The 15,383-nt window shown below is 42.5% G+C and overlaps 1 protein-coding gene across 1 annotated transcript in view; it reads left to right on the top strand.

Moving 5' to 3' along the window:
* The window catches only part of LOC137434907 (regulator of G-protein signaling 7-like), a 117,349-nt gene extending 102,187 nt beyond the window's left edge, over positions 1 to 15,162 (top strand). Inside the window, exons 11-16 of the mRNA XM_068128119.2 lie at positions 2,817 to 2,927; positions 3,400 to 3,525; positions 5,159 to 5,345; positions 13,084 to 13,170; positions 14,917 to 14,970; positions 15,142 to 15,162. Of these exons, the coding sequence (XP_067984220.2) occupies positions 2,817 to 2,927; positions 3,400 to 3,525; positions 5,159 to 5,345; positions 13,084 to 13,170; positions 14,917 to 14,970; positions 15,142 to 15,162 (586 nt within the window). The remainder of the gene's footprint in view (positions 1 to 2,816; positions 2,928 to 3,399; positions 3,526 to 5,158; positions 5,346 to 13,083; positions 13,171 to 14,916; positions 14,971 to 15,141) is intronic.
* The last annotated feature ends 221 nt before the right edge of the window (positions 15,163 to 15,383 follow it).

Raw genomic sequence — 15,383 nt, 5'->3', positions numbered from 1 at the left:
AATTTATTTATGTGGTGGTAATCCCCAGAATTTATTTATATGGTGGTAAGCACTGAATTTATTTATATGGTGGTAAACCCAGAATTTATTTATATGGTGATAAGCACTGAATTTATTTTTATGGTGGTAAGCACTGAATTTATTTATACTAGGGCATGCCCGTACTATATCTATATCTAAAATTATATCCCCCCCCTCTATTTACATGAAATGGTTTGGTCCAAAGCGAACGGCTTGCGAGTACGGTGACAATCCCCCCCCCCCCCCCTCTATTTACATGAAATGGTTTGGTCCAAAGCGAACGGCTTGCGGAGTTTGGTAAAGAAATCGCCATAGCGTGCACAAACGCGCAGGAAAGCGAAAGAATCGCAAATTAGTTTTAATTAGTTTTAAAACATCGTTTAACGCCAACATAGCGGCAACATAGTTTGCCAACGTGAAATAAATGAATACGCTCTCAAATGTGCCGTCCGAGGCAGAGTCTGTTCGCCACGTTCGGCACACGTGATAGCTCGCTGCTCTCTGATTGGTTGAATCGTTTTTTGGACATAGCTCCGTAACTACTTCTCCGATTAATATGAAACCTTGAAAAGGCACATCCTCGGGTCCCCAGCAATATACCTGGCAAGTTTCAAGTATATCGGACCCGTGGTTGTCGAGAAACAGCGGTCACAGACAAACATACAAACATACAAACATACACACAGAGATTACTGGAATTATAGATAGATGGTGGTAATACCCAGAATTTATTTATATGGTGATAAACCCAGAATTTATTTATATGGTGATAAACCCAGAATTGATTTGTATGGTGGTAAACCCAGAATTGATTTATATGGTGATAAACCCAGAATTTATATATATGGTGGTAAACCCAGAATTGATTTATATGGTGGTAAACCCAGAATCGATTTATATGGTGGTAAACCCATAATTGATTTTATTGGTGATAAACCCAGAATTTATTTACATGGTGATAAACCCAGAATTTATTTACATGGTGATAAACCCAGAATTCATTTATATGGTGGTAAACCCACCATATAAATAATTATTTTCTAATAAAGTAACCCCACCGTATAAATAATTATTTTCTAATAAATGTTACGTGCTCCTCCCCGACCCCCTGGTCACGGTGTACCTCCGAGCCCCGGCAGAAAAATGTGTTATTCTGTATGTCGAAGATCAATGGAGAAGTCACCCCAATTGTTACTCACAAACAAATATTGTATTAAGATCACACAAGAATAACAGTACAACAATAATAGTAGTAATCAAAAGTACAATCAATATGTCCTATGATGGTACCATCAGTTTTGTAATATATAACTCACTGTGCTCCTTGTGAGTGAAAAAAGAACATCCCCAATGTCTCTTATTCCCGGCTTCAAGCCCAAAGTTGATTCGCTCCAGCGATCGCCAGAACGATGTCCAATCGAGACCAGAATCCCGTGTGGATGGCAAGTACAGTCACACAGCCGAAGCTGCACAAAGGTGCCCTCAAGGCGACTGGGAAATCCAAAGGCGCTCTCCAGGCGACTGAGAGATCACACCCTCGGGTACGGACTTTCACGGCTCACAATCGGCGAACCGCAAATTAATCTTCAAAAGCCACGGTGCACACACGCACACCAGATACGTCTGAAAGCGGTGAAAACGGCTGACGAAGCAAAGAAACCTTGCTCGACACGCAAAGCGCGTGAGTCAAAATGGCCGACGACCCGTTCTTGAGACGTAACGGCCCGGCGATAATTCTCCTCGGAATCCACCGCCAAAAACCTGATACGCAGGTTGATCGGTCACAGCGATGACAACTCTGTCACAGGGATCCTTTCCCCGGGAAACCCGAAAGTTCACTAGTGACTCCTGTTCGACAACGTTCGATTCAGGACTCAGAGCAGCTCGGCTTTCTTGTCTGACTCACTCGCTCCGCCCTCTTTTTTTTTTTCCTCTTCCTCTTCTTAACCGTCCGGTTCCCGATCCGGTTTCCTGTTTCTTTTTAACACTAACCTTTTCACTTTTTGAAAACAATAATAGTACATGGAACCAGAAATGTTTCAAGTGGATGAAAACCACAACAACGGAAGTGACGAATCCGTAACATAAAGTAAACCCATCGTATCTAATAAAGGCTTTGTGCTTCCCCTTCTGTGCTTCCCCTTCCCCTTCTCTCCCCATCTTGTCTTCCGCTCCCTCTTTTTATATATTTTGTTTGTCTGGTTGATTTGTTTGTGAAATAAATGTTAGCTCTTTCACGAGCCTCGATTCAGTATACAAAAAAAAAAGAAAAAAAAAGGCGATGCCATTTTAAATGTTGATCAAGCTTCCATTCTGCAAGTTATTTTCTTAGTTTTTTTTTTTTTTTAACCTGCGGCATCCGACAGCTCTGTCAATGAGATGGTGTTGCTCTTCAGCTCTCTCGAACTATAAACTAGTTGAACTCTGTGCTTTCCCGTTTTTGGAAATGCCCTCGCATCGCTTTGAATTAATGATTTGGACAGCACATCCACCATTTTTGGATGAATTCAATCGAAAGTCAGGTCTTTTTAAATTGACATGTCCTGTTGTGGTGAATGGAAATCCAAGATGGCGCGTGAAGATGAAGCTGGTGTCACGTGACTGCAGTATCCTTTTTGAAACATACAGCGTATCTGTTTTTGCAAATAAATCTCCAATGCAGTGGAAAACAAGGGCTTTTAAACATCAGGCTCTGTCTTGTCAAGGAAGACAAATTGCAGATGACAATGTGAGTCATGCTCAGCTGCTGGGTAGCAATTAACAATTAATCTAAACTGCCATGTTGTCTATAACAGCCAAATAACCTACACAGAGCAGTATGCTGAGTTTGATGCCCTCGTCATGGCTACCGGAGTAACGTGTCCATGGATCTCCGACGACACAACCTTCTGGCACATGGAAACAAGGTGGAACTCTTAATCCAGTAAAAGCCTTCACAAACAATGTTTGTTTAGCTTTTGGCTTTATATGTCAGTGACTCTTTCTACAAAATGTGTGGCAGGATTGAGTTAGGTTGGGATGGTGTTGGCAGCCAGTGAGCGAGTTTATTAGAGGAAGTAGTGAGGCTCAATGATTGATAAAATTAGACACAATCAAGAAAGACATCATATGATTAATGATGATTAAGGGGGACGGAGATAGGGGCGATGGGTTCTGAAATGCTGGTTCTTGTTTTTAAATATTTATTTTTGTCCACACCACCATTGGCGTCAGGAAGGGCATCCGGCCATAAAAACATTGCCTCAAACAGGGAACCATGATTGTCATGGAGCCCGCAAGGCTAACCCCCGCTCTAGCGGGGAAAAATGGCCTAAAAACGATCATTCATTCATTCATTCACGCCACCTATTTATTCATGTGTCTGGATGTGATTTGCAGCAAAGAGCCGAGCCAGTCAGCAGTACGTCGCTGGGGTCTGTCTCTGGATGAAGTTCTGAAAGACCCACTTGGCCGTGCTCACTTCCTAAAGTTCCTTGAGTCAGAGTTCAGCTCTGAAAACTTGCAGTAAGAGGCGGATACTGTTGCATACAAAATCCTAACCTAACCAACAATGTTTTTAGGTATTCTTTTTATTTTTATTGCAGGATCTCAGGCAAGTTGTGGAGCTGCCACACACAGACGTATCTCACACACATGAACATTCAGACGAATACATGAGACACAACACAGACACAATACTGTGAGATGAGAAAAACAGCCACTGGGTACCAGCGACGTCACAAACATGTCACCACATTTCTCAACGCACTCAGTGGGGGCGCATTTCCTAAGGAGGAATTTCCTCTTCCCTATGAATAACAATCTGTGGTTGTTTGTCTCTCCTTTTAAATGCTGAGCGTAGAGCAAGGAAGCAGCACGCACAATTTTTAAGTCTGGTATGACTCGGCCTGGGTTTGAACCTCTGAGACCTCCCAGACTGGAACGGACGCTCTAACCATTACCAAAATAAAAAATATCACCAATCAGTCTGGAAATTTATAATAACGCATCTTTGTCGGTTTTCGCATCTTTACCGAGAGATGTAAGATCAAGGTGTTCATGCGATGCGAGATGCAATTCTTGCACCTCTTTTGGAGCAACACAATTGAAGATTGTTCAGCAGAAATGGGAAATGGCAAACATCTAACAATGAACGAAATCAACAGGATGTTGACCGAAGATGCTAATCGCGATGGGAAACGAGAAGCTGACGTTTCGGGCATAAACCCTTTATCGGAGCAAAAGAGAGATGTGTTAACTCTGATGAAGGGTTAATGCCCACAACGTCAGCTTCCTGCTTCCCCTTGCAGTTAGCATACCTCGCTCAACATCATGTTGGTCTCATTCAATGCTAGATGTTTGCCATTCCATTCATTGTTGATTTCAATTCTCTTGCCCCAATAAATATTTTCTCAGAAGTTTTCTTGGTTCAAGAAAACTTTTCTTATTTTGAGAAAATATTTTCTTACTTAAAAAAAAAATTTTGGCAGTGTAAACTCTCCCTTTTGCCTCGGCTACTTTGAACCTCACAACCTCCTTTGTCCATTATTTACACTAGCGATCACCACCGCCCTCCAGAGTATCCGTGTCAGCCCAGCGGACACGGATAGCCGCTTAGTGTCCGGGGAGTCAAAGAAACGTAAAGTTGTCAAAGATAAAGTAATCACCAGTATGAGTCAGTAGGTGAGGAAAGCATGGGATAAAGATACAGCACTGTAATCACCAATATTGTAATCACCACTGCGATAGGTGAGGTAACACGAGGTGAGGAAACGATCGTCAACATCAATTCAATATCTAAGGCTAGTTGGCAATATCTATCTAGGGCAATATCTAAGGACACACCCAATTTGTCAGTGCCACGACCAATAGACAAGTGAAGGGAAAACCGGACACACCTGATTGGTCAATGCTGCGACCAATCCCCAAGTGAATATTGCTGACATAGCTACAGCCACACACGTTCTATTCATTATAGTAGATTCTCAATAACAACGAACCCTGATGAAGGAGAGCAAAATGCTTAAAGAGAAGTGACATCGTCTGTTTGAAGCATGCATGGTATCATAATAACACCTCTCAAAGGACGCAAGCTCAACAAGATCAACCCCCAGTACTACCTGTCTGTTGTTTTTCTTTCATGCGTTTCTACGATGAGGTTTTGGATGGCGGTGCAGGATCTGAAGCGGTTGCCCCTTCAGCGAGTCCCACAATGTGTCATCGAGATCTGGGAGGAATTCCTTGCGGATGGTGCTCGCAATGCCATCAACCTGGACTCGCAAACATTTGAGCAGACTGCTCAGGGCCTCAAGGAGCCAAACCGTTACACCTTCGAAGAGGCACAGGTAATATGGGGATATGATTTATACAGGGTGGGAGTGAGATAAAGGGGGGATAATAGATCCAACAGTCTGTATTAATAGATAACTTAAACACAAAATCCTACCCATTTCACTTATCTATTTAAAAACAGGAGGCGCTGTGATTTTTTGTTGTGGTTTTCCTCCTATTCCCTTTATAAGGGGTGAGGTCCGATGGCACCAAGCTCCTGCCCTGCCCACGATACTCCTCCACTCCCCTCTCTCCTTAGGCAACTATCTCCATTCTCCAACTACCCCCACCTTACTGATATCCCTCTTCACACAATCCTCCCATCTAAACTGCGGTCCACCTCTCTTCCTCCTACCTTGTTCCCTCAACCTATCTGATCCATCATCGTTAATATTGTCACCAAGTTGAAAACGTTGTGCATTATTTAGACTACATCCAATGTGAAATGCTGTCCATGAGAGCAACTACAATTATTTTTTGCCCCAATCTGCACACAAGCAAGCTTTGATTTATCAGAAGAGATGACATGAATTCTCTGACATTACAAAAGAGTGTTCGAGTATTAGTACATTCCATCTTTCATTGTACCTGCATTATTTATCACACAGGCTCCCCCCTGTGCAAAAGATAAACTTTGGGGTGCAATGTTGAGAATTTCCAATGGAGCTCTGCATTCAAGCCCTGGTCCATTTGATCCCATTCTTCCCTTCAGTTACAATATGGCACGTCATCACCACCAGCATATCATCCCTCATCCATGCTCAGCATCTTTCCTAACCTCATTATTAACCCTCCCCAAGCCCATCAATTCCTTTCCACTTTATTTTATTTTCTCCTCTCTCCATAATTTTTATTTTTTTGTTCCATTTCTGATTCAATGTAGTTCAGGTGAGCTCATGGGATGGTGCATCATCAATCAGTTCGTAAACACTTACTTCTTCTCCAAAACTGCTGATGGGATTGTGACAAAACTTGTCTAAAATTTCCCTTGGTGTGGTAGAACTCAAGTTTGTTCATGGCATCCTCCTCCTTCACCTCCAAGTCGATCATTGTAAGGTTTAAATTTCCCCAAAATACTTGATTTCCTATCTAATTTGGCAGCCATTTTGGATTACAGTAAAACCATTAACAATATTCTTCTCTAAAACTGCTCAACCGATCAATGTGAAAATTTAAATTTACAATCAATTACACAAGGGGAATATAGATTGTTGACAATGATGTCATCAGTCACATGGTATGGCAGCCATATTGGATCATAAGAAAACCTGTAAAAATCTTCTTCTCTGAAACCGCTTAACTGATTGATGTGAAACTTTAAATTTGTGAATAACTTCCCATGGGAAACATTATTTGTTAACAATGACATCATCAGTCACATGGTATGGCAGCTATATTGGATCAGAAGAAAACCTTTAAAATTAACCTGTAAATCAATAGTTCTCTAAAACTCAATAGTTCACCAAACTCTCCTCCGATGGTATCCATGGAAATCTCCATGCATGGCTTACGGACTTCCTCTCTGGTCATAGTCAATGTGTGGCCCTGAATGGATTTCTCTCATCTCCCCTTCCTGTTCAGGCTAGAGTTCCACAGGCAGTGTTCTGGGCCCTGTGCTTTTTCTGGTCTTCATCAATGATATCTCTGCCTCTGGAAAATCCTCTCTATCTCTTTGCTGATGACCCCACTCTCTGCCGCTCCATTCCTCATCCCTCAGATAGGCAGGATAGCCTGCTCACTCTCTGCAGACCTGGACAAAATCACAGACTGATCAAACAAGTGCAACATGTCTTTCAATCCTGACAAATCTCACACTCTCACTGTCTCCCCGAAAAGACCGACTGGAAAACCCTCCCATCTACTTTCTGAACAATCCTCTCCAAGAAGTTCTGTCACTCAAGCTCTTGGGTCTCAAATATCTGCAATGATCTTTCTTGGGAAAACCACATTTCCAAGCTGGCCTCCAAAGCCAGTCGCAGACTGGGCATCGTCCGTCATGCGAAGTCCTTCCTTGGCACACCTGAGCTCCTCACCACATACAAGGCTTTCATCCACAGCTCAATGGAATACTGCTCTCCCCTCTGGGTTGGGGCTCCTGCCTCACACCTATCTCGGCTTCACGCTGTTGAAACCAAAGCATTCAGAATCATTGGAATATCCCACGATGAAGCTAACTCCGAGGGCCTTTCACTTACTCACCGCAGGCAGGTTGGTGGTCTTTCTGTATTCTACAGACTCCTCTCCGGCCTCTCCGGCCTTGCTCCCCCAGCTGTCTCTGGGCTCTGTCCCCCAAATATTCCTGCAGGTCACACAAGATCTGTTAGCAACCCTCTTTTGGTGAAACTGCCAAAATCAAGACTCTCTATTCACCTTCACTCTTTCATTCCTCTTTTCTCCCGCCTCTGGAACAAACTCCCTCACTATATTCAATCCCACTCATCCCTCCAGGTCTTTAAAACAGCTGTTCACCACCATCGCTTGTCTTCCCCCATCCAAAAACCTTGATCTTTTCTACCCCCGTGAATTCACCCCAGATCCACTGTTTAAAAATACCAACTTCTTTCCTGGAAGTCCTAGCAGTGTCCATGTGTTTTATACCTCTCCCACCCCCCCCCCCTTCCCCCACTTCCTATTCCTCCTCCCCCCAAACCCTCTCCCTCCTACAGATCTCCCAATGTCCCTGTTCTCTACTGTTGTACTTGTGTGCTTCCCTCTCTCTCCCCATCTTGTCTCCCGCTTGAAACTCTGGTTATAGGGGTCTTAAGGATCTTTGAGCCCAAAAGGGTCTTTGGCGTCTTAAGGGTACTAGCAACGGTACCCGCCCTATGGGCGGGGGCTTCAATTGGGAAGCCCAAATGAAAAGGCCAAATATCAGGAATTGAAGGCTTTTTTATTTTAAACGATTCCTAAACATCCGTTGAATCATATCACGCGCAAATCATCAAAATCTAAACAGTACATGGTGCCCATTTTGAAAAAAAGATTGAATTCTGCAAAACGGAAGCGGCCGCCACACGTCTTTCTCAGTCGCACGTTTATGTGTGAAGAGTGCGCGCCGAATCTGTAACACGGAAGCGGCCACTACACCTGTTTCTCAGTCGCTTTGCACACGCTGCCGTGTTACTTCAGAGCCACACGTTTATAGAGGAAGAGTTCGTCTGGAGTCGATCTACCCTCTCCTGGTACGTAGAATAAACAGTATTTGTAGAATTTCAACAAAAGCCACATCACTGTTCATATCGGTAAATATTATTCTATCGTGTTCGGAAAAACTGGAAAATTGGAAAACTTGGAAAAACAATATAGCCTATTTTACTCCCAGTGGTCCCAGGAATACCCACCCAAAATATCGTTGCGATCGGTTGAGCCGTTTTTGCGGTACCTTCAAACGGACAGACGGACATTTGGTGAATTATAGTAAGATTCGGGATCTCCAATGGTATTAAAGGTATTTGGGCTCTAAAGAGTCTTCAGGGGTCTAATCTCTCAAGCATGTAAAAAGGGCCTTAAAAGGGTTTGTTTTTTTTGTATTTTTTTTTTTTTTTGTATACAGAGTCGAGGCTCGTGAAAGAGCTAACATTTATCAAACAAACATATCAAACAAACAAGTAAACAAAGTATATAAAAATGGGAGCGGTCGACAAGATGGGGAGAGAAGGGGAGGAAGCACACAAGCACAACATTTGAGGGCAGGGACATCGGGAGATGTGTGGGAGGCAGAGGGCCTGGGGGGCGGCAGGATAGGTATAAAACGCAAGGACACCAAGGACTTCCAGGAAAGAAGACAAAAGTCACCTCAAAAAAGTGGATTTGGGGTGAAATTAGTGGGGGTAGAAAAGTTCAAGGTTTTGATTTGGGGAAGATAAGAGATGGTGGTGAACAGCCGTTTTAAAGACCTGGAGGGAGGAGTGGGATTGAAGAGAGTGAGGGAGTTTGTTCCAGAGGCGGGAGAAAAGAGGAATGAAGGAGTGAAGGTGAGCAGAGAGTCTTGATTTTGGCAGTTTAACCATAAGAGGGTTGCAGGCAGATCTTGTGCGACCTGCAGGAATATTTGGGGGACAGAGCCCAGAGAGAGCTGGGGGAGCAAGGCCGGAGAGGAGTCGGTAGAAGACGGAAAGACCACCAACCTGCCTGCGATGAGTAAGTGAAAGGCCCTTGGAGATAGCGTCATCGCGGGAGATTCCAATGATTCCGAACGCTTTGGTTTCAACAGCGTGAAGACGAGCTAGGTGTGAGGCAGGAGCACCAGCCCAGAGGGGAGAGCAGTATTCCATTGAGCTGCGGATGAAAGCCTTGTATGTGGTGAGGAGCTCAGGTGTGCCAAGGAAGGACTTCGCACGACGGAGGATGCCCAGTCGGCGACTGGCTTTGGAGGCCAGCTTGGAAATGTGGTTTTCCCAGGAAAGATCATGGCAGATAGTGAGACCCAAAAGCTTGAGTGACAGAACTTCTTGGAGAGGATTATTCAGAAAGTAGATGGGAGGGTTGTCCAGTCGGTCTTTTCGGAGAGACATCGTAAGAGTGTGAGATTTGTCAGGATTGAAAGACATGTTCCACTTGTTTGCCCAGTCTGTGATTTTGTCCAGGTCTGCAGAGAGTGAGGAGGCTGCAGACTGCCGATCTGAGGGATGAGGAATGGAGCGGCAGAGAGTGGAGTCATCAGCAAAGAGATAGAGAGGATGGAAGGTGGTGGATGAAAATACCCATAGGACAGTCCCCGGGTTGTATTTGGTCTGTGTGCCAAATCTGGTGGTTGTCGGCCCAGTGGTCTATGCAAAAAAACGTGAACACGCAGACAGACATCTGATGAATTTAATTTATTAGACAACTACAGAGTTCTAAAATCCCTACTTTATAGTTTTAAGGAAGGCTCAGCCAGCAGAGTTACCTTTGGCATTGAGGTCGAGGTCTCTCTGTCTTCAGTAGACAGCGATGCAGCACACCGTCCAAATGTAAAGAAAATCTGTGCATTTGCTAAATATCCCTCTTGATCAAAAAGAAAAACAAGTAAAGACAAGTACAGATACATTCAAAGTACACCGCCCCCATGCCAAATAATTAAATATCCTCCGGCACCCGGCAATACCGCAGTGCAGCTCATAGAGACTGCATTGGGTGGGAGAGGTGTACAATAATTGATTGATTAATTGTATAATTAAAATCAATAAAAGATTATCACAAAATATTTTCTTAATCAATTGGCTAATAGCATAACTAAAGCACTAGTGATTCATCCGAAGATGTATCTTTTAGAAATTTAATTAAATAAGTCATTAATAAAAAAAATTAAATAATCCATTGATTAATCAATAAATAATTAATCGATTAAATGATTAATCAATAAATCAAAAATATCCTTGATAGCCACATCACTTGGTCACTGTCATGTCCAAATATTAGCTTCCCAACTCAAAAGGTGCCTGAGATATTGGCCAAATGAGAAAGAAAATAAATAAATGATTAATAATAAAAATAAACTAGAGCTTCCAGGGAAGCAGAACTCAACTGAACTGACTGGACAACTTCAAAGTAGGTCAGTTGTCTGTACTATATTTGACTTAAGATAGCAACCTACCTTGTGTGGGAAGAGTCTCACACACCAAGTTTGATCAAAATCCATAAATATTTGTGGATGTTAAAGTCTTAACGTCGTTTCTGAGCTGAAAACAACATGGCGGCCTATGGCGGCCATTTTGTGACAGATCGGGTTGGAATGCAATAGCAACCTACCTTGTGTGGTAATGGTTAAACATTCTAAGTTTGATCAAAATCTGTTAATATTTGTGGACGCTAGAGTGTTAACATCGTTTTCATGACCAAAAACAAAATGGTCGTCTAAGTCCGCCATTTTTCAACGGATCGGGCTGAAATGTAATACCAACCTGGTCCTTGGGGTAAGGATGCTGCATGTCAAGTTTGATCAGAATCGGTTGATATTTGTGGACGCTTGAGTGTTAACGTCGAAAAGTTAATGGACGACAGACGACGACAGATGCCAGAGGGTTCAGTATGTGATGAACTCAATTGGATGGTAGTCCAATAGCGTTAATAAATAATAATCATAAAAAAATTAAATTATTAATCAATTCGGTCATAGAACACAAACCACCACCATTTCATCAGAATCTGTAACTTAAAAAAAAAAAAAATCTTGTCATTAATCGAATAATTAAATAATTAATCGATTAATTGATTCATTAATAAATCAAAAATAGCCTTTGCAGCCAAATCACCTGGTCATTGGCATGTCCAAATATCAGCTTCCTAACTCAAAAGGTGCCTGAGTTAATGGTCAGAAGAGAAAGGAAATTTTATTAATTAAATAAGTACTTAATTAATCGCTAATAATTAAATAACTCCTCAATTAACTGATTAATCAAAAAACAAAAAATACCGTTTTTGACAAAGGACATGCTCACTATTGTGCCGGAATTTCAGCTTCCTCGCTCAAAGGATGGCTGAGATATCGTCCGGACAAACAAGAAAGAAAGAAAGAAAGAAAGAAAGCAAGAAAACAAACAACCAGAGTGAAAACTGAGTACTCCCTTTCAGCGTGCGTCACTGCCGAGCCCCCTTCGTGCCCGGCAGTGACGATTTGCAATGCCTGGAGATGGCATAGGAAAGGAGCGGTGTACAACAGGCCCATGTCTTAGTCAGGTACATAAAGGATTTAAAGTACACCCACCACATTGCCAATGATAAGGTTATAGTCAGGTTCACAATGTCAATAAATTATATTTCGTTCAAAATCATGGTAGATTAGCAAACCTATACATTTTTGGAAAGGTTATAGCATAAGGAAACTAAAAATCAATGTTTACGTTTGGAGAGATACCTGTATGGCGGCCATTTTGGATTTTCAAAATGGCCACTGTAAAATACATATTTTGTTCTATTTCTGCCTCTAATTACCCTAAAAACTTTTTAAAATATACTAAACCTATATTTTCAGGGACAAGGAATCCAATGAAAGTATCAAATTAGTGCTATGGGGAATGGTAAGACACGAATCAAAGGTTTTGAATTGCAAAATACTGTCTTTATATTCGCGATAAGTTGCATTATCAAATACATGTTATCATTTTGTACAGGCAGTTAATAACATCAAAATGTGTCACAATAATTCATATCACCAAACATACAGAGGCAGTCAGCAAAATCATATATACACAATATGCAGTCAGTATAACTTCACATCTACACAGGCAGTCAATGACAAAATATACACAGGCAGTCAATGGCATCAAACATACACGATTACAGAATATGCCATTTAGAGTTCGTCATCACTGTCCTGTGTGTCGTATCCGACAATATAGTCCGCATCGTTTTCACAGTCCGTTCCACACAAGCAAAGGTCGGTCAAATTGATTGGCAAATCGAATTGGTCGAATGGTCGATCGAAGCGATTGGTCGAATGGTCGAATGGTCGATCGAAGCGATTGGTCGAATGGAATTAGTCGAATGGTCGAATGGTCGATCGAAATGATTGGTCGAATGGTCGAATTGGTCGAATGGAATTGGTTGATTGGTCGAATTGATCGAATCGAATTGGTCAGAATTGGCAAATGTAAACATTGATTTTCTGATTTTCCATGTAATAACGTTTCCAAGAATGTATAGGTTTGCTAATCTACCATGATTTTGAACGAAAAAACATAGTGAACCTGACTATTAGTACAAGTTTGCCTGCAAACCAAAATCAATGGTAGTAACAAACATAACCCATCCACATATCAACTTGTTTTTAAGGAACACATTTTCAAGCTGATGAAGAGTGACAGCTACGCCCGGTTTCTACGCTCCAGCGATTACCAAGAGCTGCTGGTAAAGAAAAAGGTAAGATTTTTCTTTTACTTCCATTGATCATTTTCAAACGACGAGAGTCAAAATCAATGGGAACAACTGGAGCAGGAGAGGACTTTTGCCATTCCAAAATTTTTGCACCTCGCGTACTTATTTCTGCAATCTTGTCGACGAGTATATCTGATACTTTTGAGTTAATGCAGTCCCCGTATGTGAGAGTTGTGGGCTCACAGTATAGACTAGACTAGGAGACACACACTCTCCTCTGAGAAATCTAGCCTGGGCTTGAATCCCGACCCAGCCATAAACTGTCATCCTGGCATTTCACAAGCAGGGTGAGGCATCAATTGGCGTGCCATCTCTCCGATGGACATTAAACTCTGACGCAGGATACCCGAATGGCGAATGGCGAGATAGTTATCACTAGCGGATATACCCGTTAAGGATGGGTGATGAGATTTGATGGGCAGGCAGGCAGGAAGGGTCAAAGAACAATCCCATGACAAACGGAATAAATGGAGATGCCAACTCCAACAACAATTCCATGACGGTTAGTCTTGAAGTACAGTAGAATATTCTGGAATGTAGTGACGTCATCCGGCATAATGCATGCTTCTAGAAAAGTCTACTTTCGACTTCTTCTTCTTTCGTATATAGCACAAGGGATGCAGGGTACATCATTGGCTGTGCTGCTGATACAGTGGCCTCTGTAAGTCAAGGGAGGAATTCGGAATTGGTTCAGGGTTCCGGTGATAGCTCGCCCACTCTTCGCGAAGGCCGCAATTGGGTCTTCAACGTCCACCAAGTAATGCCGGCAGATGGGATGCAAGTGTCCATCCAAAGGATGGCACACATTGTTGAATCACCCTGACTGTGTAACACCGTGATGAGTTTATAGCTGGATCAGGATTCTAACCCAGGCTAAATACATTGGAGGTGAGCGTGCGTACCTCTTGGAGTTGCGTATAAATTAAAATGCTCCAATTGGCAATGCAATACTAATGCGCCAACGGAGTTTGGTGACGATGTGTGTGTGTGTGTGTGTGTGTGTGTGTGTGTGTGTGTGTGTGTGTGTGTGTGAGTGAGTGTGAGTGAGAGAGTGAGAGAGACAGAGAGACAGAGAGAGAGAGAGAGAGAGAGAGAGAGAGAGAGAGAGAGAGAGAGAGAGGAAAAAAAAAAGAGAGAGAAAAAAGAGAGAGAAAAAAGAGAGAGAAACAAAAAGTGAGTGTGAGAGTGAGAGAGAGAGTGTGAGAGAGTAACCGCAGAGAGAGAGAAAATGCAAAGAGATACAAAGAGAGAGAGAAAAAAGAGAGGAGAGGAGAGGAGAGGAGGAGAGAGAGAGAGAGAGAGAGAGAGAGAGAGAGAGAGAGAAAAGAGAGAGAAAAGAGAGTGAAAAAAAAGAGAAAAAACAAGAAAAAAAAGAAAAAGAGAGACAAAAAAGAGGAAAAGGAGGAAAAAAGAGAAAATGTGAGTGTGAGAGAGCGTGAGAGAGAGTGTGAGAGAGAGCGAGAGAGAGTGTGTGAGAGAGAGAGAGTGTGTGAGAGAGAGAGAGAGAGAGAGACACAGTGAGAGCAAATGGAATAAGACAAGGATGGACAGACACCATCCTTTTACTTATCTGTCTGGATGAATGTGCCGCTAAATTGCTGATTGAATTGAGTTGGTCGAGCGTTCTCACTTACTGCCCTCTGGTGGATGCCTTCTGCGTTTTAATGCCGAATTATACCGATGCCTCCTCCCAAACTATATTTCTTCATTCCACATCCCTTTCCCCTAAAGTCTGAACAAGACCAGGACCGGAGGACATCCTTTGAGAAATTTACACGTAACGTCGTAAGTACCAAATGTAGAAGGGGTCCCTTTCCCATTGTACGTGAACGAACACCCATGTTAGCGATTCCTAATGAATCCATGCACAGCAAACGCTATACATTATTTGACAGCAGTGGAGTAATGTTGCAAACTATAAGCACAAAAAAATGTACTTATCATCCTTGCCCACAGAAAAGTATGAACTTGTTTTGACCACGACAGGTGATGGGTAAGAGGTTAAAAAGTAGTTGAGCCTTCCATTCCATGGCTTTACCATTCTTATCATGCAACCTCTTTTGTCCTTATCATTGTGGGAATTTGCATGACATGTTCATTGATGAAAAAGCTGATCAGTGCTGGTCACACGTTCATTAGGCCAAAATTTCGGTGTCGTTGCATTAAGTTCCGAACTGAACTGTCAATATAATGAATCT

This window comes from Myxine glutinosa, chromosome 9 (assembly GCF_964187855.1).
Source record: "Myxine glutinosa chromosome 9, kmMyxGlut1.1, whole genome shotgun sequence".
In the NCBI taxonomy this organism is placed as follows: Eukaryota; Metazoa; Chordata; class Myxini; order Myxiniformes; family Myxinidae; genus Myxine; species Myxine glutinosa.
This window is presented reverse-complemented; position numbering and strand designations above follow the sequence as displayed.